Here is a 27535-nt window from a genome sequence, read left to right as displayed (position 1 = left end):
GGATGCGGACACACCTCTGAGATTAGGCAATTCGTACTAGGTCAGCGATCCAGGTCAGGATGGTGTGATTGTAACTGAGACGGGTCAGGGGTCACAAGGAGGCTCCGCCCCCCCGGAATGATCCGGCAGTGACAAAGTTCCTGTGTGCTGTGGAGGTGAGAGTGTGGAGTACATGGGGGGATGAGTGCACTGAGCATGACACCGTGGGGCAGGGAGGTATTCAGGTGGGCGATGGAATTAACCGTGTTGGAGTGGCAGGTGAAAACTTCGCTCGCGGGATACATACCGTGCTCTGCAGCTGTCAGTGCAAGTCTGATAGCTGGATTAGGGACATCTCCTCTGGGCTGGAGGGAACTCGCACAGGGAGGGCAGGCATCCAGTTGTCCCAGTAACATTGAGAGGACTGGAAAGGAGGTTCTGCTGAAAGGTTTCACACAGCGACAGAACTGTCGGGTTTGAGGGATCCCTGTGCACGACTCGCAAAACATTCACATACACATGCTGCAAGTTCGAGGGAAGGCAGGTGGATATTTCACAGGGGATGGAATACAAAACGATGGAGGTCTTATAGAAGGCACTAGGCAGACCAAGGCTGGGATAAAGTGAACAGTTTTAGTTCCCTTACCTCAGGAAAGGTATACTGACAGTGGAGGCAGTGCCAACAAGTGCGGTGCTAGAAAAGCACAGCCGGTCAGGCAACATCCGAGGAGCAGGAGAGTCAACGTTTCAAGGGTAAGCTCTTCGTCAGGATTGAGACGGGAAGCAGGACAGAGAAACTTCACTCTGGAATATGGAGGGACTGCCTTATGAGGACGAGCTGTGTCGGGTGGACTTGTCCTAATTGAAGTTCGGAGGAATGAGAAGCGACCTTATTGAAACGTCTCAGTGGGCTTGACAGGGTAGATGCTGAGAGGCTGTCCACACTCAGAGAGTCGAGGACCAGGGGGCAACATCTCAGCAGAAGGGGTCGTCCACTTAACACAGAGACAAGGGGGAGATCCCCCTTTCGAGAGGGGAGGGGAAGTGAATCTGTTGAATTCTCTCCCACAGATGGCTGTTGCGACTGGGTTCTTGAGTATCTCTCAAGGCTGAGATAAAGAGGTTTTTAAGTCAGTCAGGGGCATGGGGAAAAGGCAAGGCCGTGGAGTTGAGGGCAATCAGATCGGCCGCCATCTCGTCGAATTGTGGAGCAAATTTAATGGGCCTCGCCTACGTTTCATGGCCTTTGTCCTCTGGTAGAAGGGAAGGAAAGGAAGGGGGATGCGGGAGGCAGGCAGGAAGAAGGGAGCGGTGACAGGAAAGGAAAGACGGAAGGAACAAGGGAGAGCAGGAATGGGGGGCAGGGCTGAAGGAAGAATAGAGAAAGGGAGGAGGGAGGGGAGGGAACATGGGCGTTAACGAGGAAAACAGGATTCTCCAAAAGGAAGTGGTGTCTGAGTGGAGAAAACAAATTCCATTTCTATAGCGCCTTCCGACAACAGCACAGCCCAACGCACTTAAACAGGAGAAAGAACTGCAGGTGCTGGAGATCTGAAACAAAAAAGAAAGACACAGGAACTGCTGGGCAAACTCAAAAAATCTGTGGGTAGGAAGCAGAGTTGAGATTCCAGGCCTGCGATAGTTTCTGAAATGTAAGATGGCAGCCGATTGGTGACAACCATGGGATAATAACAATCTGCTTCAGGTACATGGCTTGTGCGGTGAACACTGAGCAGGACCCATGAAGAGAACTCCCTGCTCTGAAGAGTACCGCGGGAGCAGCTGGGCCGGCCTCTGTTGAACATCTCAGCTGAAAGCCAGGCTCTCGGACAGTGCAGGCCTCCCTTCGGTACAATCGCTGGGAAGAGAGTGTCCATTTAGCTTACGTTCCCCGTTCTCTGAAGTCACTCTGAAACCCATCCCCTTTGAAGCCACTGATAAGACAATCGATGCAAAGGAGAGGAAATGTGGAGAATTGAGTTTGAGTTCAAACTCGGGCCTGTCATCGCCTAGCAACCGAGAGTTATGTGATCTGAGCTGGCACAGACTGAACAACACAATCCACACTTTGAACTGACTTGGGTTAAGTGGTTCAATCAGCCCTCAAAGCGGGACATTGTCCCTCAGAATGTGGATGTGGGACTGGATTTGAACGGGCCTTTGTTTTCGAACGGCGGAGACAGGTGGATATCATAAAAGCCGCACTGTGGGCCCCACTGCACTTAACCCCATTCATCGACTCCACCTTCGCGCCCCCCCCCCCCCGAGTTAGTTTCCTCATTTGAACCCTTGCACGCTCTCCATTTCCTTTATCGTGGTCGCCAACACGGTCAGTGAGTATCAGAGACGGATTTGTAACCAGGAGGAACAGCCGAATGCTGGAAGTCTGACAGCCTCCGGTGCAAGGTGCCCAGCGGGATCGGGCAGCAGCCGCGCGGGCAGGGACACAGAGATCACGGCCTGGACCTTCACCTAGTGGCAACTACTCTGTGGCGCACAGGGCCTGATTCCAAGATTCCCGGCGGCCCTTTGGCATGGGATGAGGGTGAAGGTGGCGAGGGGAGAGGGAGTGACTAGGGGTGGGAGGGAAGGGGTTAGCACAGAAGGTAGACAGAGTCATGAGGGGGGAGGTGGGGTGTTAGGTGGAGGGGTGAAGGCTTCTAACACAACTGGGAAGAATCTCGGAGACCTGAGAACGGACCTTGTCACCAGCCTCACTCATTCACCAGGACAGGCCTACCCAGTGCCTCCATCCATCCATCCATCCCACCTTCCCCAGACCGAACAGCATGTGTTTGTAACAGTAGACCTCTGGCGCGTTGAGAATTTTCCTGGATCGAGGTACCACCTCAACTGGTGAAAGTCCTGTCCGATACATCGGGTCAAAACCCCTTCGTTTAAACTGGAATAGCTCAGAGAGATGGGCAGGATTGTAATGACCAGGGTGGGGATGACACAGGGAGAAGCAAAGGAAATGTTTATGGCAGGCCAGGGGTCACAAAGAAAGGGGCGACGATGCAAGGCCAGAGCAGATGGCAATGAACAGGAAAAGAATCCCCGAAGCGGTGCTCCCCAGGCGTGATACCCGTCAGGAGCAGAAGCAATCACTGATAGAGTAAACAACAGTGAGATTGTGCTGGAAATTGCTGCATTCTGTGTTGTGTCTGGGTGACTGCACAGTGCCTCTTTGGGACGCTGATCCTTACACTCACCAGGCTGGTGCAGTGGGCCATAGACAGGGATATCCCTCACACTCACCGGGCCGGTGCAGTGGGCCCTAGACAGGGATATCCCTTACACTCACCAGGCCAGTGCAGTGTGCCATAGACAGGGATATCCCTTACATTCACCAGGCCGGTGCTTTGGGCCCTGGACAGGGATATCCCTTACACTCACCAGGCCGGTGCAGTGGGCCCTGGGCAGGGATATCCCTTACACTCACCAGGCCGGTGCAGTGGGCCCTGGGCAGGGATATCCCTTACACTCACCAGGCCGGTGCAGTGGGCCCTGGGCAGGGATATCCCTTACACTCACCAGGCCGGTGCAGTGGGCCCTGGGCAGGGATATCCCTTATACTCACCAGGCCAGTGCAGTGGGCCCTGGGCAGGGATATCCCTTACACTCACCAGGCCGGTGCAGTGAGCCATAGACAGGGATATCCCTTACACTCACCAGGCCGGTGCAGTGAGCCATAGACAGGGATATCCCTTACATTCACCAGGCCGGTGCAGTGGGCCCTGGGCAGGGATATCCCTCACACTCACCAGGCCGGTGCAGTGTGTCCTGGACAGGGATATCACTGTGGGAAGAACATTACAGCACAACGACCACGAGTCACTCATGTCTCAGAGCATGGTCCCTGTTATCAGGTCGGAAAGGAACTAGGTAGTCTGCGCACAGCAAGATCCCACAAGCAGTGATGGGATCGTGCGCCTGTTTCAGTCGCTGCTGACTGAGCAATAAATATTGGCCTGGACACCAGGCAGAACTCTCCTCCATGAATCCGAGACGTGGTACCTTTTATCTCTTCAGAAAGAGCAGGCAGAGTCTTGTCTTAACAACCCGTCTGAAAGATAGCGCTTCTGTCGGATTTGTAGCGCTCCGTCCGTAACAGCCTCAATTCCTTGGAGTGAGACGTGCACTCTGCCCTTCTGACCTTGGGGTGAGAATACTACCCTCTGACCCACAGCCAATACCTGAAGCTGTTGGCAAGGTGCTTTCAGATCCTCTGAGCACATGGAAGGATGCTATATAAATGAAAGTTCTTCCGTTCTTCATAGAAGTGTGTGGTTGTGTTGAATTTTGTAAACATGCAGTGCGGTAGCAGGCTTGTGGCCACTAATGCACGGTTAGTCATTAACACTTACCAAGACATTTGCTAAGGTCTGGAATAGCATGGGGCTTTCCGAGTGGATACTGCAGAGATGGTCACCACCATCTCAGTCCCAAAGTGACGGCAGGTCTGGCATGGGGAATTCGCAACCAACTATACTGAGCGTTCCTGGAGAACAGACCAAACATAGGCAACACTTCACATCCCAGAATGAAGGAGCCTCTGCCCTGGGTCCAGCTGCTGTTTACGGAGCTCTATGCAATGATTTCTGCCAAGTATGGTGAAACAGAAAAGAAAGGAAGAGTTGCATTTTTGTAGCGCCATTCACGATCACTGGATATCCCAAAGCAAGTCACAGCTTTCAAAACGTAGTTACTATTCTAAGACATTCAGAAATGTGGCAGCCATTTAGATTAGATTAGATTAGATTAGACTTACAGTGTGGAAACAGGCCCTTCGGCCCAACAAGTCCACACCGACCCGCCGAAGCGCAACCCACCCATATCCCTACATTTACCCCTTACCTAACACTATGGGCAATTTAGCTTGGCCAATTCACCTGACCCGCACATCTTTGGACTGTGGGAGGAAACCGGAGCACCCGGAGGAAACCCACGCAGACACGGGGAGAATGTGCAAACTCCACACAGTCAGTCGCCTGAGGCGGGAATTGAACCCGGGTCTACAGGCGCTGTGAGGCAGCAGTGCTAACCACTGTGCCACCGTGCCGCCCACAAATTGGAGCACAGCAACCTCCTAGAAACAAGCAATGTGACAATGAACAGATTTACTGTGCTGCTTTGAGATGGTGATTGAGGGATTAATACTGGCCAGGACAGAAGGACTCCCTGCTCTGTTTCAAACATGGGATGGTGATAATGTTGGCATGTACAGTGTATACACGGGTCAGAGTTTGGGGAGCAGCATTTACAGGTGGAGGTAAGTATAAAGGTTGCAGACTGCTAAACAGCCTGTAGTACTCTGTACCTTCCATGTAACGCGCTGCAAAGAGAGATGTGTCACTTCTGCGCTCATCAGGGCTAATGCAAGAATACCAAACTGCAAACAATCACAACAATTGGCCCTACAGGAGAAAAGGATATGCCTCTGGGCAGCCGAGAGCTCCTCATTCTTCTCTCAAGGCCTTATCTCCTGTGCAAGAAGCAATTGTGCTTGTTTGAAGTTGTATTGTATTCTGCCTGATTAGTGCAACGTACAAAACTTCAGCAACACATCCCTCTCTTCGGCAAGATCTGTATCTCCCTCTCTGTTTCCCTGATTCTCACCTGGAACAGAGGATTCAGTGAAACGCTGTAGCACCAGCTACATTCTTGACTTAGATGGTCGACATTTAAGACCACTGTATCTGTATATTTCTCAAAATATAAATGGGCAACGGAGGTTACAAGAGCAAGTCTAACTCAAGCTGGTACAGGGGAAGTGCAATATCTCGGGCTATTTTTAATCACGAGTACAGAAATCCAGACAGCTTTTGTCAGTCGCATCTAATAAATTCCCCAGTGCAGACTGCAACGTGGCCCTCCTCAGCATTCATTGCTGCCCTTATCTGAATTGATACAATAAGTGCCGTTCACACACCAGACAGTTTACAGCGCAGGAGTCCACTCGGCCTCTTGTGTCTGTGTTGGCCCTCTGCGGGATCAATTCGCCTTGTCCCACTCCCCTCACCTCCTCCGCCCTGTGCTTTCTGACCTACAACAGCCACTGGTTCAGCAGGAAACTCTCATTCCTGTTTTCAAATCCCTTCCTGGAAGATCTCTTCCCTCCACACCAGCCCCCCCAACCCCCACCCTCGGCCACCAAGGGAAATCCTTCCCGTGTCCAGTCGAGCCTGACAGGAATTTTGCATATCCCAATGTGATCAGCTCTAATTTCTCTAAAGTCTATCGAGAACATGGGCCCAGTTTGCTCAGTCCCTCCTGAGGAGACAATCTAGCCATTGCAATCTGTTATAGCCTTTACTGTAATCCCTCTACGGTAGACAGAGAGAGAGAGAGAGAGAGAGAGAGAGGGCAGGCACGGAGAGAGAGAGAGAGAGAGAGAGAGAAGACAGAGAGAGAGAGAGAGAGAGAGAGAGAGTAGACAGAGAGAGAGAGAGAGAGAGAGAGCAGGCACAGAGAGAAAGCGAGAGCAGGCACAGAGAGAAAGAGAGAGAGAGAGAGAGGGGGCAGGCACAGAGAGAGAGAGAGAGGGAGGTAGAGCAGGCACAGAGACAGAGAGAGAAATAGAGAAAGACAGCAACACTTGGGCAGATTCTCAGTCTCTGTCAGGGAGAAAGCATCCTTCAGGACAGTGAGGTGGAACTGTGTGCTGTGCCTGCGCGTGTGTTTAAAAGAGTGCAGAGAGAAAAGAATTAAAACAGCAGAAGCACTCAGCAAGACTTTCTCATATTAATCTCAATGTCTAATGGAGAAAAATTGAAAACATCTGCAGGTTTATGGAGAGGGGACGATGCGGTGGTTTCATGTGAGGAATCCTCCACACTGGTGATTACATTGGTCACAGCAAATTGCACTTCAGTTTGATTGCACGGGATGAGCTGACCTCTCCGCTGGGGCTAATTCAGCTCAGGTTACAGCATTGGCTGTTGTGTTTTCCCACAGCCCAGAGTGCGGGCAGTACAGTCACATGCATTTCTGTGAAACATTTACTCCCCCAGGGGGGCGTGGGGGCTATGGGAAGCTCTGAGTCAATATGCATCCCTTAGGTGAAGAAAAATGATGGCTGTAGTCACGTCTACAGGCTCACGGCACAGAAACAGGCCATTAAGCCCCTCACGGCCCATGCTAGTATTAATGCCGCACAGAGGCCTCCGACCTCCACTCATCCTTTGAACATATCTGTGGGATATAGGAAATTTATGGTTCTTCTGCAATTCTAAAATTCATTATATAAAAAATAACTGAACTCCATCAGTGTGCAATTGTTTCAGCCAGGAGCTGAGTCAACAAGAATGTGAACTCTGTGGAGGAAATGCTAATTGGTTTGCTAAGAATGTAATAAATGGTTAACCCTAGTTCGAAGGGCTTCGTGACAGGATGCTGTAAAGAGGCAGGATGAGGGGCAAATAGCCTGACATCAGGAATGAGCATGTTTTCCACAGATAAGACCAGATAAGACATGAGATAAGCAGGAGGGTCTCAGGGAAGTGGAGGATGTAAACAAGGGGGGAAACAATGAAATAAGAAAAAAACATATAGGAACCAAATTGTATAAATATCGAGTATTTGTTGAATTTGGGGTGTGTTTTGTCCCTGCCTTGTAGACATCACACCCACTTACAAGTGTGAAATAAAGAGCTCTGCTGATTCAGATCTTGCCTCGGACTGAAATTACTGCAGTGTGTGAGCTTTGATTCTCACAACTGGCGCCCAACGTGGGGCAGTCCGGGATGTTCTTCCATCGCCGGGGGGAGTGGCTGGCCCTGGATACTGGGAAGACGCGTCCCGTTCCCCATTGAGGAGCGGTCTCGTGTCCCGGTTCGGTCCGCTCCCTTGGGCGACTGGTACGAATCCCACAAGAGAGACATCTGAATCAGACAGTGACAGGCAGTTGATAGAATATACGGCGGAAACGTGGCCAGGCAACTCTGTGCACAGACCAAGGTAAGAAAACTGACTTTTAAGTATTGCCTTGGTGGCTGAGATTGAGTATTAGTAGTTAGTAAGGGACTAACGAAGGAACTCAATATGGATTGTGCCATGGGTAAGGGACAAGCCTCTGGGGATAACAAGGCAATGAAAGAGGAGGCGGGGTCCCTTGCAGTATACCTCCTGAAAGTCTGTTGGGGAGGATGTTGCGTGAATGGACGCGCAATACTTGTACAAGGGTAAAGGATAAAAAGAAAATGATTAAATATTGTTGCTTTGTATGGACTAAGGAATTTTTCGTCCCGCCGTCTTCAGGCCAAAGTACGGTTCAGACGAGGATTGGGTATGTCAGTATTTAGAGTTGTATGTGCATGCAAAGCAACCTTTTAGCCAAGAGGAGGCGGACTATGTGTCCTGTTGGAAGGGCAGTTTGGGAATGCTGGTAGTGAAGACAAAGGATTCCCCCTTTGCCCCACCCAGTCCCTGGGATCCTCTTAGCTGTTTGCCCGCCCCCCCCCCCCCCCGTACCATAGAATCAGATTAGGTGAAGACGGGGGAGGAGGGGAGACAGACAAGACAGGGACAGGGAACAGATGACTCACAAGAGGAGGACGAAGGAGCGGTGGACGGGGATGTTGTTGTTCCTGACCTTCACTCCTCGCTAGAAGAAAGAGAAGCTAAAGTAGACGTAGAGGAGGCCTCCGCAGGGCCTAAATCAAAGCTTAAGGGGGCGAAACAAAAGAAAAAGGGGAATAACGTAACGACTTGTCCCCTTCGGGAGGTACCAATAGGGGACAAGGAGATTGGGTTTGTGTGTGTTCCCCTCACCAGTGGGGAGGTCAGAACATTTAAAAAGGAAATGACAGTCCTGGTTGAGGATCCAGTAGGATTGTCTGAACAAATTGATCTATTTTTGGGGCCCAGTCTGTATACGTGGGCTGAGTTAATGTCTATTTTGAATATACTATTTACTGGGGAGGAAAGGGGACTTATATGGGGATGCTGGACAGGGAGAGATGAAGTTTCCCCTCAGAGACCCCCAGTGGGAAAATCAAAACCCGGAGCATAGAGCAGAAATGAGGGAATTGAAAGACCTGATTCTAAAAGGAATAAGGGAGGCAGCTCCGAAGTCGCAGAATCTGACTAAAGTCTTTGAAGTTAGTCAGGAGAAAGATGAGACTCCTTCAGCTTTCTTGCAGAGTTTAAGAGACTCAATGCGGAAATATTCTGGCATGAACCCTGAGGACCCAGTGGCACAGGGTCTTTTGAAAGTACATTTTGTGATAAAGGCATGGCCAGACATACAGAGAAAGACACAGAAGATAGAAGGGTGGAGTGAAAAACCATTAGATGGACTGTTAAGAGAGGCACAGAAAGTGTTTGTAAAGAGAGAGGACGAGAGACAGAAACAGAAGACGAAAATGATGGTAGCTAATTAGGAGAAGAGTGGAACTAATAGTGAGCAACCGGAGCAGCGGGTGACACCATGTAGGGCAGAGAGGAAAGGGGAGAGGGAGAGACAAGGAGGAGCATTTGATAGAGGGTTTGAGCGACAGGGACAGAGATGAAGGTCTCCACAGGCAGGATGCCATTATTGTGGAAAGATAGGGCATTTTAGGCGGGAGTGTCCTGATCTATAAAGGGAAGAAAGAGCCATTCCGCTTATGAATTTTGATAATGAATAGGGGTGTCAGGGGTTCCTGCCCTCAGGGACCCACCAGGAACCCTTGATAAACTTGAAAGTGGGACCCTGTAGGGAAGAGGTAGTCTTCCTAGTAGATACGGGGGCAGCACGGTCATCGCTGAATTTTAAACTAAAGAAAGTAGACATGTCGACACGATCAATTACTGTTTCCGCGGTGAAAGGGGAGGGATTTACTGTTCCAGTATTTGAACCTATGATGATAGAAGGTCCTAAGGATAGGGTCACAGGGGAATTGTTGTATATCCCCGATATAGGAAGTAATTTATTAGGGAGAGATTTAATTATCCTCTTAGGACTGGAGATTGGAATTCAGGAAAAAGAATTGGTTGTACAAATGGCAATGTTGACAGAGGATATGGAAAGAGAGATAGACCCTATTGTATGGGCTAGGGAAGGGAATCGTGGAGGTCTACAGATCCCTCCCCTTGAAGTAAATTTAAAAAGGGACGGGGACATTGTCTGTGAGCGACAATATCCCATTCCCATGGAGGGTAAACGAGGACTGCAGCCAGTAATTGAGGGACTGATTAGAGATGGTTTGTTGGAGCCATGTATGTCTCCTTATAATACCCCAATTCTACCTGTGCGGAAACCTGATGGAACTTATCGATTGGTGCAGGATTTGAGAACATTAAATCAGATAGTACAGATCAGACACCCAGTGGTGCCAAATCCCTATACGTTATTAAGTAAGATCCCTCATGACCACAAATGGTTTAGTGTGATAGATTTAAAGGATGCCTTTTGAGCTTGTCCCTTGGCGGAGGGAAGTAGGAATTTGTTCACCTTTGAATGGGAAGACCCCAAAACAGGACGGAAACAGCAATACCGATGGACTGTGCTCCCCCAGGGGTTTGCAGAATCCCCGAATTTATTTGGACAGATGTTAGAACAAATATTGGAGAAATTTAGCAGCCCCAAGGGGACTACCCTGTTGCAGTATGTAGACGACCTCTTAGTAACAGGAAACAAAAGAGAAAGAGTAGTAGAAGCCACTAACAAATTATTGAATTTCCTGGGCCAGCAGGGACTGCGAGTATCTAAAAACAAACTACAATATGTGGAGCAAGAATGAAATACTTGGGACATTTAGTTAGTGAGGGAAAGCGAAAGATAAGCCCGGAACAGATAGCGGGAATAGTGGGGATGCCGCTGCCCAGGACTAAGCGGGAGTTACGTAAGTTTTTGGGTCTAACGGGATATTGCAGATTGTGGATTGATTCCTATGCTCAAAAGACTAAGAAATTATATCTCAAACTATTGGAGGACGAACCAAAATGTCTAAGTTGGGACAATGAGGAAAAAGAACTAGTTGAGAAACTCAAAAGAGATCTGATCCATGCCTCTGTGTTAGCCTTACCTTCCCTAGATAAACCTTTCCACCTCTTTGCTACCGTGGATAAGGGAGCAGCTTTGGGAGTATTAACCCAGAGGTGGGGAGGAATGAAACAGCCAGCAGCATATCTTTCGAAGCTATTAGATCCACTATCCCGGGGGTGGCCTGAGTGTGTGCAGGCTGTGGCTGCCACTGCACTGTTAGTGGAGGTAAGCAGAAAGCTTACATTTGGGGGAGCCCTAATAGTAAGCACCCCACACCAAGTGAGAATGATCCTAAACCAAAAAGCTGGGCGATGGTCGACAGACTCGATGATTTTGAAATATGAGGCAATATTAATAGAAAAAGATGATCTAGTGTTGGTCACGGACAATTGTTTAAATCCAGCTGCCTTTCTTTGGAAAGGGGAAGGGGAATCTCCTCAGAATCCAGGGCACGACTGCCTTGACATTATAGAATACCAAACTAAAGTCCGCATGGACCTGAGAGATGTTCCACTTCATGCAGGGGCTAGACTTTTTATAGATGGATCATCCCGGGTGACTGAAGGGAGACGACATAATGGGTATGCGGTCATAGATGGGACGAAAGGTAGTGTGGTAGGGGCAGGCAGGTTGCCAAATGGATGGTCGGCTCAGACCTGCGAACTCTATGCATTGGAAAGAGCCCTTAGGGCATTAGACAATAAAGAGGGAACAGTATACACTGACTCCAAATATGCCTTCGGTGTTGTGCGTACTTTTGGAAAGATATGGCAGGAAAGGGGACTGATCAACAGCCGGGGGAAGGAATTAGTACATGAAGAATTGATTAAACTGGTCTTGGAGTCCCTATTACTCCCCCGAGAAATAGCAGTAGTGCATGTGAATGGTCATCAGAAAGGAAATGACCCAGAAGTTAGGGGGAATAGATTAGCCGATGAAGTGGCTAGAGAAGCCGCCCTGAACCCACAAGAAGTGGTGATTCATTCCCTAATACCTACTGTCCCAGCTCCTCGGGAAGCTCCTATATTTACTGAAAGAGAGGAAAAAGAATTGAAAGATTTAGGGGCTGCAAAAACAGCAGATGGGCATTGGATGTTACCTGATGGGAGGGAAATGTTGAACAAAATGATGATGCGAGAGATTATGGCTGTCCTACACCAAGGCAGTCATTGGGGAGTACAAGCAATGTGTGATTTAGTTCTTAGGGAATATGGATGTAAAGGAATATATACAATTGCTAAACAAATATGTGAGGGATGTATAATCTGCAGAAAGGTAAATGAAAAAGTCTTGAGAAAACAGACCCCAGGAGGAAGAGACCCAGGATTGAGACCCTTCCAGAGTATACAAGTAGATTATACTGAGTTACCCAGGGTAGGGAGACTAAAATATATGTTGGTTATAGTAGATCATTTATCCGGTTGGGTTGAGGCATACCCCCTAGCTACCACCACTGCGAGTGGGGTGTTTGAAACAATATTGGAAACACTCAAACGACAGTTCTCTAAATTGATAATAGAAACCAGACTCCCTTGGACCAAATGTTTACCTATAGCTCCCTTGCGAGTACGAACAGCCTCAAGGAAATATTTGGGACTATCCCCCTATGAAATCTTATTTGGATTACCTTATCTGGGAACGGACGGAGAATTGCCAATTCCCGAAATTAAAGATTTGTTCTTAAAGAAGTATATACTGGGCTTGTCCTCCTCTTTGTCTTTCCTCAGGAAACAGGGTTTATTGGCACAGACTCCACCCCTAGAATTCACCGTTCATCCCATCCAGCCGGGAGATTGGGTCTGAGTAAAATCATGGACAGAGACTAAATTGCAGCCGGACTGGGAAGGGCCGTACCAGGCTCTTTAAACGACTAAAATGGCAATAAGGACGACGGAGAAAGGCTGGACTCACTACACTCGGATCAAAGGGCCAGTGGACTCTCCAGTTGAGGAAGAAGTCTGGACAGCCGAATCAACGCAAGACCCGCTGAAACTCAGACTAAAGAGACTTTGAGTAACTGATTATACAGTGGTGACGCGAGCGCGGGATTATTTCTGTAGGATTGTATATTGAGTCATTCTGTGCTTCAGTATGATGTTTAAAGTACTGGGAATGCTTAGAGTTATGATGCTAGCCCTATTAGTATTGGGATTTTGTCAAATATCACTTTCATATGTATTATAAATGGTTCCTGAGTCTGATAATCCACAAGTAATAGATGCTGATGCATGCAGCTTAGTCAATTGTGGGGATGTAGATATTCAGAGACAGTACCGCAGCTCTGAGATACATCTTAAGTCCTATGGGGATGGCCTTGGGGATGGTACTTGGTGTAATAGGGATAGAAATGAAAGCACATGGGAAACACTTCATGGGCTGTTGTTTTTGAACAAGCGTAGGACAGGGAAAACGGGCGGAATTACTGGATAATGAGATACAACCTTTCACCCCTCCCACTGATCCTAAAGTAGTAATAATTATAGAGGTAAAAGACTTGAAACAGACTCTTGAAATAGAAACTGGATATGGGGATGCAAATGCCTGGGTTGAATGGGTGAAGTATACTGTAAAAAGTCTGAACAAAAGCAATTGCTATGCATGTACCTCCGGTAGGCCAGTGGCCCAGGTGGTTCCCTTTCCGCTCGGGTGGAAGCAAGACAGGCAGGACATGAAATGTATGCTAGCCCTGTATCAGGATGAGACTGCATGGAATGAGAATGATACGAATTGTTCCTCCCTATCTCTGATGTTCCCTCCCTTGGAGAAGAAAGATGTACAAGTTTCCCCCGCATTTTCTGCCGCAGTTGGAAACCACACGTCGTGTGTGCATAGACGAGGTACAAGTCGGTCTAGAGATTTGGGGGAGCTGAAATTGTGTACAGAGATTAAAAATGTTACCGAAACGAAGAAAGGAGGAACTACTCAGCACTAAAGGTTCCCCGAGCGGATCTGTGGTGGTATTGTGGAGGCAAAATATTGAGACCCACCCTACCTCCGGATTGGAGAGGGATATGTGCAATTGTACAATTGGCAATTCCATTCACCCTGGCATTTGAGAAGGAAAAGATAGTAGGGAAACAGGGAAGAGATAAGAGATCACTGCTAGACACTTCTTTCGATGACAGGATTTATCTTGATTCGATAGGAGTCCCTAGGGGGGATACCTGATGAGTTCAAGGCTCGTAACCAGATTGCGGCAGGCTTTGTGTCAGCTCTCTTTTGGTGGGTAACAATTAATAAAAATGTAGATTGGCTAAATTACATTTTCTATAATCAACAGCGATTTATAAATTATACACGAGATGCAGTTAAAGAAATATCAGAACAGCTTGATGCGACAAATAGGATGGCATGGGAGAACAGAATGGCCCTTGATATGATTCTAGCAGAAAAAGGGTGTGTGTGTGTGATGTTAGGAGGAAGCTGTTGTACCTTTATTCCTAATAACACTGCACCTGATGGTTCAATTACTCGGGCCTTAAGGGGATTGGCTACCTTAGCAGAGGAACTGGCTGAGAATTCAGGAGTAGACACATCTCTCACAGGATGGCTTGAATCCTGGTTCGGAAGATGGAAGGGGGTGGTGGGTTCCATCCTTACTTCCCTGACAGTAGTAGTCGGGGTATTGGTGGCCATTGGCTGTTGTATCATACCCTGTATACGAGGGCTCACCCAGAGACTGATTGAGACAATCTTAATGAAACAGATGCCCTTAAAAGGAAATCTGACAAAAGAACTTTATCAACTAAATATTGAGGAGATGAGTGAGACCAAAATGGATGAAATTTCCTAAATGATGCTTGCGAATTTCGGGAGCAATGCTTAAAAGAACAAAATGCAGAAGGTAACAAACGGTAAAGAAAGAAAAAGGGGCAATTGTGGGATATAGGAAATTTATGTTTCTTCTGCAATTCTAAAATTCATTATATAAAAAATAACTGAACTCCATCAGTGTGCAATTGTTTCAGCCAGGAGCTGAGTCAACAAGAATGTGAACTCTGTGGAGGAAATGCTAATTGGTTTGCTAAGAATGTAATAAATGGTTAACCCTAGTTCGAAGGGCTTCGTGATAAGATGCTGTGAAGACAGACAGTTAAACTCAATTTGCCTGAACAAACAATAGGTATAACACATCTGTTTCCCACTTTTACACAGGAACAAAACCATTGAGAAGGGCTCAGTGACAGGATGCTGTGAAGAGGCAGGATGAGGGGCAAATAGCCTGACATCAGGAATGAGCATGTTTTCCACAGATAAGACTGGATAAGACACGAGATAAGCAGGAGGGTCTCAGGGAAGTGGAGGATGTGAACAAGGGGGGAAACAATGAAATAAGAAAAAAACATATAGGAACCAAATTGTATAAATATCGAATATTTATTGAATTTGGGGTGTGTTTTGTCCCTGCCTTGTGGACATCACACCCACTTGCAAGTGTGAAATAAAGAGCTCTGCTGATTCAGATCTTGTCTCGGACTGAAATTACTGCAGTGTGTGAGCTTTGTTTCGCACAATGTCCACCCTGTCCTTTCTCCCTCGTGTGTTGATCTAACTTGCCTGAAATGTATCTGTGGCACTCACTCCCTTTGGTAGCAAGTCTGCCATTCCCACTACCCCCCAGGGGCAAAGAGGTTTCTCCCGATGCCCTCCGAGATCCATGTGGGGCACACGCTCACTGCAGTTTCGAAGGATCACACTGAAACATAGGAGAGGCTGAGAGGTCTTGAAAAGTGGATGCTGAGGATGTTCCACCTACCCCCACGAAGGGATCCAGCACTAGGAAGCATGGCTTCAGAGCAAGGGGGTCTCCCATGTAAGGCAGAGAGGACGAGCTGTTTCTCCTCTCAGAAGGTTATTACGTTTTGGACAGTAACAGAGGTTAGGTTGCTGGTTATATTTAAGGCAGAGTTAGACAGGGTTTGAATGTAAAAGGGAACTACAAAGAAGTTGGAGTTAAGGACACAATTAGATCAACCGTGGTCTTATTATACAACAGAGCAGGTTCGAGAGGTCTGTCAGGTAAATCTTATCATTTACCAATCACTATCTTTCTACCACAAGTGGGAGGCCATGTGTGGAGCATTAAATCGGTACTGTGAGGAGGTGGAGTACAGTTATCAGAACAACACCAAGGCAAAAAGGTTGTAACTGAGAACAGTTTGCACAGATGACACTTTGAATGTAGCAGATTGAAGATTCATTCAGATTAGAGTGGTGCTGGAGATTAGACTCTAGAGTGGTGCTGGAAGAGCACAGCAGGTCAGGCAGCATCCGATGAGCAGGAAAAACGATGTTTCGGGTAAATCAGGAATGATGAAGCCCTTTCATTCCTGATGAAGGGCTTTTGCCTGAGACGTCGATTCTCCTGCCCCTTGGATGCTGCCTGACCTGCTGTGCTTTTCCAGCACCACTCTGATCTGGACTCTGATCTCCAACATCTGCAGTCCTCACTTTTGCCTGAAGATTCATTCAATTGAGGCAAAAACGAGAAACTGTTTCCTCTGGTGGATGGCAGGCCCGAACAACGGGCAGCACTTTAAACGAGAGCCAATCCACTCTCATCCTCACACAAAGGGGAATGGAAGTCTGGAAGCCGCCCTGCTAGAACCTGTTGATAGGGGTCAATTGATAATTCCAAAGATTGTGATTGAGAGATTGGTGGATAAGGGAACAGAACCAAGCTGGGTATGAAAGGGAAAGTAGATCAATGTGATCTAAGTGAACAGGTTCAATGGTCAAGGTTTGTGCGATGATTTGTAGCTCGGGTGCTCGTTGTTGTGGTTCTGTTCGCCGAGCTGGAAGTTTTTGTTGCAAACGTTTCGTCCCCTGGCTAGGAGACATCATCAGTGCTCTGGAGCCTCCTGCGAAGCGCTTCTTTGATGTTTCTTCCGGTATTTATAGTGGTCTGTCCTTGCCGCTTCCGGGTGTCAGTTTCAGCTGTCCGCTGTAGTGGTTGGTATATTGGGTCCAGGTCGATGTGTTTGTTGATGGAGTTTGTGGATGAATGCCATGCCTCTAGGAATTCCCTGGCTGTTCTCTGTCTGGCTTGCCCTATGATAGTAGTGTTTTCCCAGTCGAATTCATGTTGCTTGTTGTCTGAGTGTGTGGCTACTAGGGATAGCTGGTCGTGTCGTTTCGTGACTAGTTGATGTTCATGTATGCGGATTGTTAGCTGTCTTCCTGTTTGTCCTATGTAGTGTTTTGTGCAGTCCTTGCATGGGACTTTGTAAACTACATTAGTTTTGCTCATGTTGGGTATTGGCTCCTTTGTTCTAGTAAGTTGTTGTCTGAGCGTGGCTGTTGGTTTGTGTGCCGTTATGAGTCCTAAGGGTCGCAGTAGTCTGGCTGTCAGTTCTGAAACGCTCCTGATGTATGGTAGTGTGGCTAGTCCTTTTGGTTGTGGCATGTCCTCGTTCCGTGGTCTATCTCTTAGGCATCTGTTGATAAAGTTGCGTGGGTATCCGTTTTTGGCGAATACCTTGTATAGGTGTTCCTCTTCTTCTTTTCGCAGTTCTGGTGTGCTGCAGTGTGTTGTGGCCCTTTTGAATAGTGTCCTGATGCAGCTTCGTTTGTGTGTGTTGGGGTGGTTACTTTCATAGTTTAGCACTTGGTCTGTGTGTGTTGCTTTCCTGTATACCCTTGTGGTGAATTCTCCGTTCGGTGTTCTCTGTACTATCACGTCTAGGAATGGGAGTTGGCTATCCTTTTCTTCTTCTCTCGTGAATCGGATGCCTGTGAGTGTGGCGTTGATGATCCGGTGTGTTTTTTCTATTTCCGTGTTTTTGATGATTACAAACGTGTCATCGACATATCTGACCCAGAGTTTGGGTTGAATTTGTGGTAGGGCTGTTTGTTCTAACCTTTGCATAACTGCCTCTGCTATGAGTCCCGAGATTGGTGATCCCATGGGTGTTCCGTTGATTTGTTCGTATATCTGATTGTTGAATGTAAAGTGTGTAGTGAGGCACAAGTCCAGTAGTTTAAGTATGCTGTCTTTGTTGTTAGGTTCCGCCTCCTGTTTTCTGTTCTGTATGTCCAGTAGGTTGGCTATTGTTTCTCTGGCTAGGGTTTTGTCAATCGAAGTGAACAGTGCCGTCATGTCGAATAAGATCATGGTTTCTTCTTTGTCTATGTGTGTATTCCTGATGGCGTCCAAGAATTCCTGTGTTGATTGTATGGAGTGTTTGGATCCGCTGACCAGGTGTTTCAGTTTCTGTTGTAGTTCTTTGGCCAGTTTGTATGCTGGTGTCCCTGGTAGTGATACTATGGGTCTGAGTGGGATGTCTGGTTTGTGTACTTTGGGTAGTCCATAAAATCTGGGGGTGTTGTTGCTTTCCGGTTTCATTCTTCGTAGGTCAGCTTTGGTTATCTGTCCGTTTTTTTGTAGATTCCCTAGTGTGTTATTTATTCTATTGGGCTGAATGGCCTCTTCCTGTTTTTATGTTTCACTGTTAGTGAGGGACTCGATCAGGGAGCAGAGGCTGATCTCACACACGAAAGGAATTACATTGGAGAAACTGCTTAGGAATGGACTGCCCATAGAAAGGTGTGGAAAGTAAGGAAGAGAAGGAACTCATAATTACACACGATCTTCTCGAACAAAGCAAGTGCTGCACTGCTGAGTAATCCAAATCAAACCATGTCCCATGTGCTCTTTTGGGCAGATTTGACAGGTTACCCCTGGGTCCTTGGCCAAGATCTATCCCTCAACCACCTGCACTGTGGCAGATCGTTTGGGCTTTCGTTTCGATGCGTATTTTGGGATCTTGCTGTGCACAAATTGGCAGCCATGTTTCCTAGGTTACCACGTGACTTCGAAGGTACTTGGTTGGTTTGTAGGCCACTTTGAGATGGTTCTGTGCCAGTGGAAATTGCCACAAACCTGCCAAGCGTTTCCCTCTGGCAGCTGTTAGTTGTGGGACAGCTGTTTAGCTGCATCAGCGTCAGGGAGGAGCCCGAGGGAAGAGGATTAGCGAGAGGAAGGGCAGGTGAGTGTTTCATGCTCATTTTCCAGGGAGGGCGATGAAGATTTGGATCCTGAATGCAATCAAATCTTGTTCAGGTTGGCTTGGTAATCTGGGAATTGGGGGGGATAAAGTCGTCTTCATCTCAATCTATTGCGTTCAATGAAAAGAGAATTACTCTGAAGACGTAAGCACTGCTGGCAGGCCCGGTGCTGGCTGCTCATTCCTAATTTATTGCTCACTCTTTCACAGGATGTGGCCTCCCACAGATGATGCCGCGTCCCCTCTTGAACTACTGCAGTGTACACGGGTGTGTGGTTGCATTCACAATTCTATCCGGGAGGGAATTCCAGCATTTTGACCCAGCGACAGTGAAGGAACGCTGATATATTTCCACGTCAGGACAATGAGTGGTTCAGAGGGGGAGCTTGCAAATGGTGGTGGTCCCCCTTATCTGCTGCCCTTGATCCTCTCAGTGGTTGAGGCTGTGGGTTTAGAAGGTGCTGTCAGAGGAAGCCTTAGGGAGTTGCTGCAGTGTAGCATGGATGTGCCATGTTTCAGTAGTAGTAGCTCAGCGGCAGTGTTGCCATTTCTGAGCCAAAAGGTTGGGAGTTCAAGTCCCATTCCTGAGAATCCCAAATCCAGTCTGCTGTACCCCCTCAGTCAGAGATGCTAGCTTTCATCTGACTTGTTCACCCTCAACCATCATCACTAAATCGATTAAAAGCAAAGTTCTCCGGATGCTGGAAATCTGAAGTGAAAACAGGAAATGCTGGAGGAGCTCAGCATTGTGGAGAAAGAAACAGGGTTAGCGTTTCAAATCTGGTGTGACTCTTCCTGAGATCTGAAAGTGGCTGGAAACCGGTGTTGACAGAGGAGGGGGTGAGGGCGCAGGGAATTCAGAGGGAGACACGTTAGAGTGGGTGATGGGAGGGAGAAATGAAGGTGGCTGGGTGTCACACCACCAGCTCTCAGTGAAGAAGTCAAGAGCAGGTTAAAGGCCAGGAGGAGTATTGGAAGTGGGGAGGGAATTCCAGGATTTTGACCCAGTGACAGTGGGGGAATGGTGTTATATTTGCAAGTCAGGATGGTGAATGGCTTGGAGTCACTATCCAAAAGATGAGATCCCTCTGTCAACAGCATAGAAACACCGTTTTCCAGTCCTTTGCCATTCGAAAGGGGAGTAATATTGGACTGAAACATTAATCCTGTCTCTCCTCCCACAGATGTGGCCAGATCTACTGAGTTTCTCCAGCATTTTCTCTTCATATTTCACTAAACAGATTGCCTGGTTATTATCGCATTGTGGGACTGTGCTGTGTTTAAACTGACTGCCTGGTCTCCGGCATTGCAACAGAGTCAAACCTTGAAAGTGAACTCGATTGCATGTGGAAGTGTTTTCGGACATCTCAAAGTTGTGGAAGAGCGCCCGTGAATCGCACACTTTTTCTCTGATACCTGCAGACATTCGACAGGATCCTGTTCTCAAGAGGAAGCGGGCATTCGCAATCCAACTGAGGAAAAGTCTTTAGCAAAAACAATACCCAAAACAAGTTGAGTAAAGCAGAATCATTTTGAAATCAACCACGGAAAAACTGAAGAGGACTGCTGATGTTCCCACATAATAACCACAGACAGGATGAAGACGGAACCATTAGACAAAGAGACTTTGGCCCTCACAGTTAAGGAGAAGACCAGGGAGACAGCGATTCTCCAATAGTGCATTCTTTCCATCAAAGCAGATGACCAGATGTTTTTTTTTCTGAAGCCCGTGCACCCCCAGATGGAGCACACGTCCAAATCATCCCCGCGGGGTATGCCAGGCACCCTGCCCCACGCTCCCAACCCGAAGCTCCGGCTTCCCGTCCCACTCCAGGCCTCAAAGGCCAGCAAGGTGTCCTCATAACATGGCCATTCAGGCAGAGGGTCAGCCTGCACACCTCCAGGCAGCTGAGGAGAGTGGGTCAGGTTCCACGGGAAGTAACCACAGCCTCTGGCTTCAGGCTGGTGACCCGTTCCAGGAAACATTAACTACAAAAACAGACCGGAACATGTGCTTCATCACCCACCCTCTTGCGAGACATAGGATATCTTCCCTGTCTGGATCATCCGAGCTAGTGAATCTATACCTGACGTACCCCGGATTGGGAATACCACAATCTATTGCACTGAAAACAATCCCTCTGTTTTCAATAGTTTCACAACGGGAGGAGGGATTGGTTACAGTCTTGGCTCTCTACAAAGTTAGACCTTCTAGGCTCAGCGTCAAACAGCACTGTGCTCACTGGGCCAACTAGTCAAAGCCAAAACCTTCCTAAATGGAAAGCCAGACAGGGAACAATCGCAGCGACAGCTTTTATTTACATCATCCTTTTAAGGTCAGGAAATATCCAAAGGTGCTTCATGAAACAATGTAAAAGAGGACAGACAGACATTGACAGAAAGGATAGAGTTTACAAATCTAACAGGAAATCAGCAGATAAGACTAAAGGTTAGAAAAATAATAAAAGGATAAACTTTACGCTCTGTATCTTGATATATATCACTTACAAAGCAAAACAGGTGAACCGATACTACATATAGAACTAATGTGGTTCTGTTCACCGAGCTGGGAGTTTGTATTGCAAACATTTCGTCCCCTGTCTAGGTGACAACCTCAGTGCTTGGGAGCCTCCTGTGAAGCGCTTTTGTCATGTTTCCTTTGGCATTTATAGTGGTTTGTCTCTGCCGCTTCTGGCTGGCAGTTCCAGCTGTCCGCTGCAGTGGCCGGTATATTGGGCCTAGGTCGATGTGTTTGTTGATAGAATCAGTGGATGAGTGCCATGCCTCTAGGAAATCCCTGGCTGTTCTCTGTTTGGCTTGTCCTATAATAGTAGTGTTGTCCCAGTCGAATTCAAGTTGTTTGTCATCTGTGTGTGTGTGTGGCTACTAAGGATAGCTGGTCATGTTGTTTCATGGCTAGTTGGTGTTCATGGGTGTGGATCATTAGCTGTCTTCCTGTTTGTCCTATGTAGTGTTTTGTGCAGTCCTTGCATGGGATTTTGTACACTACATTGGTTTTGCTCATGCTGGGTATCCTTTGTCCTGGTGAGTTGTTGTCTGAGAGTGACTGTTGGTTTGTGTGCTGTTAAGAGTCCTTGTGGTCGCAGCAGTCTGGCTGTCAGTTCGGAAATGATCCTGATGTATGGTTAGTGTGGCTAGTCCTTTGGGTTGTGGCATGTCCTCGTTCCGTGGTCTTTCCCTTAGGCATCTGTTGATGAATTGCGCGGGTATCTGTTTTTGGTGAATACCTTGTATAGGTGTTCTTCTTCCTCTTTTTGTAGTTCTGGTGTACTGCAGTGTGTTGTGGCCCTTTTGAATAACGTCCTGATGCAACTTTGTTTGTGTGTGTTGGGGTGGTTGCTTTCGTAGTTCAGGACTTGGTCTGCGTGTGTGGCTTTCCTGTATACCTTCGTGCTGAATTCTCCGTTCGGTGTTCTCTGTGGGCTGAAGGACCTGTTCTGTGCTGTACTTTTCTATGTTCTATGTAAAATTTAAAGAGAAAACTAGCAAGAAAGATAAATGTTTAAGAGTAACAGTTTCTATAGCTATTTTAGAAAGTTAACCAAGTTTACATAGTTCCCCTATGTAAAAGGGGAATCCAGGGAATTAACAATGAAACATATGGAGATGGAAGATGAATTGAACAGATATTCTGTATCAGGCTTCGCTATCCAGGATTACAAATGATATTCCAGGAATCACAGTAAATCAGGAAATGAAAGGGAGGGAGGAACCAATGAAAATGAGAAACATCAAACACTGCGGGAGTGGTACTGAGCAGATTTTTCGAGCTGCAGATTGACAAGTGCCCAGGTCCTGGTGGTCTTAAAAGAAGTGGCTAAGGGGATTGTTGATGCATTGGCTCACATTTATAGCAGGTTCCAGAGACTTGGGGAAGGCCCAGTTAGACTGGAAAATGGAAATGTAACTCCTTTATTGGAAAAGGGAAGGAGACACAGAAAGCAGGAGGCTACAGACAGTTAAACATCTGTAATCAAGAAAATGTTCCAAACGATTATTAAAGGTATCACAGTTGGGCACTTGGATAAGTTCAAGGTAATCAGGAAGAGGCAACATGAAAGGGAAATAATACTTCACCAAGTTGTCTGGAGGTCTGTGATAAAGTTACATGTGCTGTGGCTAAAGGGTGACCAGTGCATGTAATGTAATGAGATTTCCAGAAAGTATTTGAGATAATCAGAGGTTAATATGGAAGAGAGACCCTTGTGGTGCAGGGGTTAAATACTGGCATGGAAAGAAGATGGATAGCTTACAGGAAGCAGAGAATAAATGAGTTCATTTTCTGACTGGCAAGATTTAATGATTGGTGTGTCACATAGATCAGTGTTGGGACCTCAATGTTTTATACAGATGTTTTGGAGTAACGTAAGTCCTTATAGTAAATCCAGTTTAGTTTCTGGCTAATTGGTTGATAATGGGGGACTCAGCGATAATAATACCACTGAATATCCAGGGTGAGGCACTAGCTTGTTGGTGACAGCCATTTCCTGTCACGTGCGGGGCTTGACTGTAACTTTCAGAGAGAGAGAGAGAGAGGCTGCAGAAAGGCCCAGGCAGGAATATAAAGTGCTAGATTTTAACTGTGATGGGATGGGAGTTGGGAGGCTACGTGCATCAGCAAGGATGGGGGTGAGAACATGGTGGGCGAAAGACTGAATTTGAATAGTCGGCTTTTGGACAGGTTGAATTTTATTCAGAGTTCAAAATGGGATTAAGGAGAAGGAGAGGCTTGGAGTGGATAAGACAGTCAGTGCATGGATAAAGGGCTGAGCAGCAGAATGGTGCAAGTAGCAATAAAGGTGAACATGGTGGATGGATATAAATGGTCCCAATCATGATCACAATATGGGGCTGGAAATTGAGCCGAACAATAACCATTTGTTAAAAGCACCGTGATACTCACTGAGGATATCACTCATGACCTGTATTAGCAACAGAGACTACAATATACTGCTTATTACCTGACCTCCCAAAGTTAGTGTGCTGGAGTCTTATGGTAGGTTTATACCCGCAAGCACAGGTCTCCCTCTGTCTGATGTGAAGATTAAATGTGGTTTATACTTAGCTGGATTCAAGTCAGTGCCACTACATGGATCTGAGCAAAAAATCCAGGCTGATGCCGCTGTGTAACACAGAGAGAGTGCTGCACTGTCAGAGGTACTGGCGTACAGATGAGATGATCATCCCTGTCTGAACTTTCTATTGAATCCTACTATGCTATCTCAACCAATAGCTGGTGGAAATTCTCCCCGTCTCCCAGCAGCTATTTATCCGTCAACCAATAGCATCGAAATCAGCACTGACCGTGGGATCTTGCTGTGTGGCAAACCCAGCTGCTACATCACAACTGTGACTGCATTTCAAAAGTACACAACTGGCTGTGCAGTGCTTTGGCACATCTGAAGGGCGCCACATAAATGCAGGTCTCGACTTGTTCACTTGCATTCATTCCTGGTCTGAAAATACAGCCTCAGGCAAGTCTCAGACCGAAACCAAGGCCTGAGAACCTGCTGTTTGCAGGGCTCCTTCTGTGTTAACGCAGGTTCTGCTGGAGATTGGTACTTCAGAGAAAGGAAAGAAGAAATACAGAAGGATCTCAGTAACACGGAGCTGGCTGAGACTCAGTTGGAGTTAAAGTTTGGGCTGATTTTACACATTAAAATCCGATGGTTCTGGCACTTGTGAATTTAATTCATTCACTCTTAAATTAAGCACAGGCACAACAGAGAAGAGTAAGGACTGACTGGCGTTCACAACAGTCTATCTCACACACTCAGCACGTTTCTTCCTTACCGTTTGAGTTCCTCTTCCGTATCCACTCCCATAATCTCCCGAAGCCTGCAAGGCAGAAAGGCACAGGTTACCCGCCAATAATGCATCAGTTCCAGAGGGGGGGATGATGGGAGTGGTTCCTGAAGCTCTCAATGAACCCCTGCGGGTCCGAGAGCTGGCCGGAGGTGGTGTGGAGCAAGAGGCAGCTCCAACGACCCAAGCAATATCCGGGGCAAAATGAAGGAGAAGTCAAACTGCCTCCCGGGGCGGCTGACTGGACTTGGAAAGGGTTACAAACTGTACAGACTGTGTTTGGAAATTCAAAACGTTAAATAAACAAAAAACACAGCACCTGAAGCCGGCACTTGGGAACGGACCGCCATCTCATGTGGCAATACCGACTCACCGACTTCTTTCTCAGGAGATGGAGATGTCGACATAATGTCACTGACATCTGTAGTGATGGGTTCAAATCCCACTGCTGGTGGTATATAGATTCAGGGGCGGCACGGTGGCTCAGTGGTTCGCACTGCTGCCTCACAGTGCCAGGGACCCGAGTTCATTCCCACCCTTGGTCGACTGTCCGTGTGGAGGTTGCACGTTCTCCTCGTGTCCTCGTGGGTTTCCTCTCACAGTGCAGGTTAGGTGGATTGGCCAGGGGAAATACAAGGTTACAGAGAAGGGGTCGGTCTGGGTGGGATGCTGTTTGGAGGGTCAGTATCGACTCGATGGACCAAATGGCCTGGACCCACACTATAGGGATTGTATGATTCTAAATCTGGAATACAAAGCTAATCTCAGTAATGGTGACCATGGTAGTTGTAAATACTCACTGATGACCTTTGGCCCAGGACATCCTTACTTGGACTGACCTACACGTGACTCCAGACCAAAGAAATGTGGTTGGCTCATAACCACCATCTAAAATAACATACGACCAATGGCAGGCCATGCAAACCTGTTCTGCTGTTCAATAAGATCATTGCTAATCTGATTGTAACTTCAACTCTATATTCCTGCATTTCCTGGATAATCGTTGATCCCCTCAGTAATCAAGAATCTACCTACAATGTTTAAAAGACACTTAGATAAGTGCATGAATAAGAAATGGATGTGGGCCAAGCGCAGGCAATTGGGACTAGTTTAGTTTGGGATCAGCGTCGGCATGGACTGGTGGGGCCGAAGGGTCTGCTTCCATGCTGTATGATTCTACGACTCTACCTCAGCCTCAAAACCAGCCCCTCGATTCTACGGCAATCAATGATGGTCAACAAATGGGCTTGCCAGTGACACTCACATCCCATGCAACAATGTTTTTAAAAACTTCTTTCTGACTGAGGTGGAGATTACCAAGAACATGAGGGAGGTATGGTTTGGAACGATCAGGGGTTGAGTTATATCCTGGATGTTTTTGATTGCCTCTTGGGGCGAGTGAGAAATTCCCCAGCTTCCCTACCCCAAACCATCCTGGTCGTGGTGTTTACTGGTTTGGTCACCAGATTCTGGGGAGTCTGCAGCGTATTTGGGTATGACTTTCAGAAGGATGTGAGGGTCCTTTAGATGGTACAGGAGAGACTTAAGGAGATTGCAGTGAGATCTGACAGGTTTAGGGAAGGTAGATGAGGGAGGATGCTCCCATTAGCTGAAGGCACGCAGTAAAATGATTCCATACAAACAGATCATAGCTAAGCTTGACAGTCCTCCCACATCCAGCCTTGAATGGAGGTGAACAATTAAATATCTCACAAATATCCCCACGTTCACCGATGGGGACCAGAACATCAGAGCAATAGGTAAGGCTGCAGTATTCACATCCACCTTCAGCCAAGGATGCCGAGTGGATGATCCATCTTGGCCTGCTCCTGAGATCGCCAACTTACAGATTCCAGCTTAATTCATTATACCTCATTCCACAAAAGAGCAAAACGCATATAATATTGCAAAGACCATGGGCCCTGACAGCGTTTCGGCAACAGCCCTGCACTCCAGAATTGGTAATCCACTAGCAAAGCTATATCAGTGCTTCGACCCAGTGATGTGGAGGATTGTGCAGGAATGTCCTGTGCACAAAAGGCAGGACAAATCCAACCCAGCCAACTGCCTTCCATTAGTCTACTCTTAATCATCTGTAACGTGATGGAAGGTCTGATCAACAGTGCTATCATTGCAATAACCTGCTCACTACCTCTCAGTTTAGGATCAGCCAGAGCCACTCAACTTTTTTTGCATAATTACAGACTCAATCCAAACATGGACAAAAGAGGTGAGACGGACAGCCCTTGATATCAAGGCAGTGTTTGACTGAGTGTGGCATCAAGGAGCCCCAGGAAAACTGGAATCAATGGATATCAGGGAGCAAACTCTCCGCTGGCTGGAGTCGTACCTGACACACAGAAAGATGGTTGTTGGAGGTCAGTCATCTCAGCTCCAGGTCATCTCTGCAGGAGTTCCTCAGGGTAGTATCCCAGACCCAACCATTTTCAGCTGCTTCATCAATGCCCTTCCCTCCATTGTAAGGTCAGAAGTGGGGATGTTCGCTGATGGTTGCACAATGTTAAGCACCGTTCACAACTCCTCAGATAGTGAAGCAGCCCATGTTCAATTACAACAAGGAATGGGCAACATCCAGGAATGGGCTGATAAGTGGCAACTTACATTCATACCACAAAAATGCCAGGGAATGACCATCTCCAGCTACAGAGACTCACTGAGTTCCCCCACTATCAACATCCTAGGGGTCACCATTGACCAGAAACAGAACTAGCCTTGCTGCATAAATACAGTGGTG

At 47.3% G+C, this 27535-nt stretch overlaps 1 protein-coding gene across 3 annotated transcripts in view; it reads right to left on the bottom strand.

The window, feature by feature from the left end:
* The window catches only part of col18a1a (collagen type XVIII alpha 1 chain a), a 307944-nt gene that overhangs the window by 103139 nt on the left and 177270 nt on the right, over positions 1–27535 (bottom strand). For all 3 annotated transcript variants that reach the window (XM_060827580.1, XM_060827578.1, XM_060827579.1), the window contains one exon: positions 24769–24813. In XM_060827580.1, the coding sequence (XP_060683563.1) occupies positions 24769–24813 (45 nt within the window). The remainder of the gene's footprint in view (positions 1–24768; positions 24814–27535) is intronic.

Source organism: Hemiscyllium ocellatum, chromosome 7 (genome assembly GCF_020745735.1).
Source record: "Hemiscyllium ocellatum isolate sHemOce1 chromosome 7, sHemOce1.pat.X.cur, whole genome shotgun sequence".
Classification (NCBI taxonomy): Eukaryota; Metazoa; Chordata; class Chondrichthyes; order Orectolobiformes; family Hemiscylliidae; genus Hemiscyllium; species Hemiscyllium ocellatum.
The sequence above is the reverse complement of the archived record's forward strand: the minus strand, read 5'-3'. Positions and strand labels throughout refer to the sequence as shown.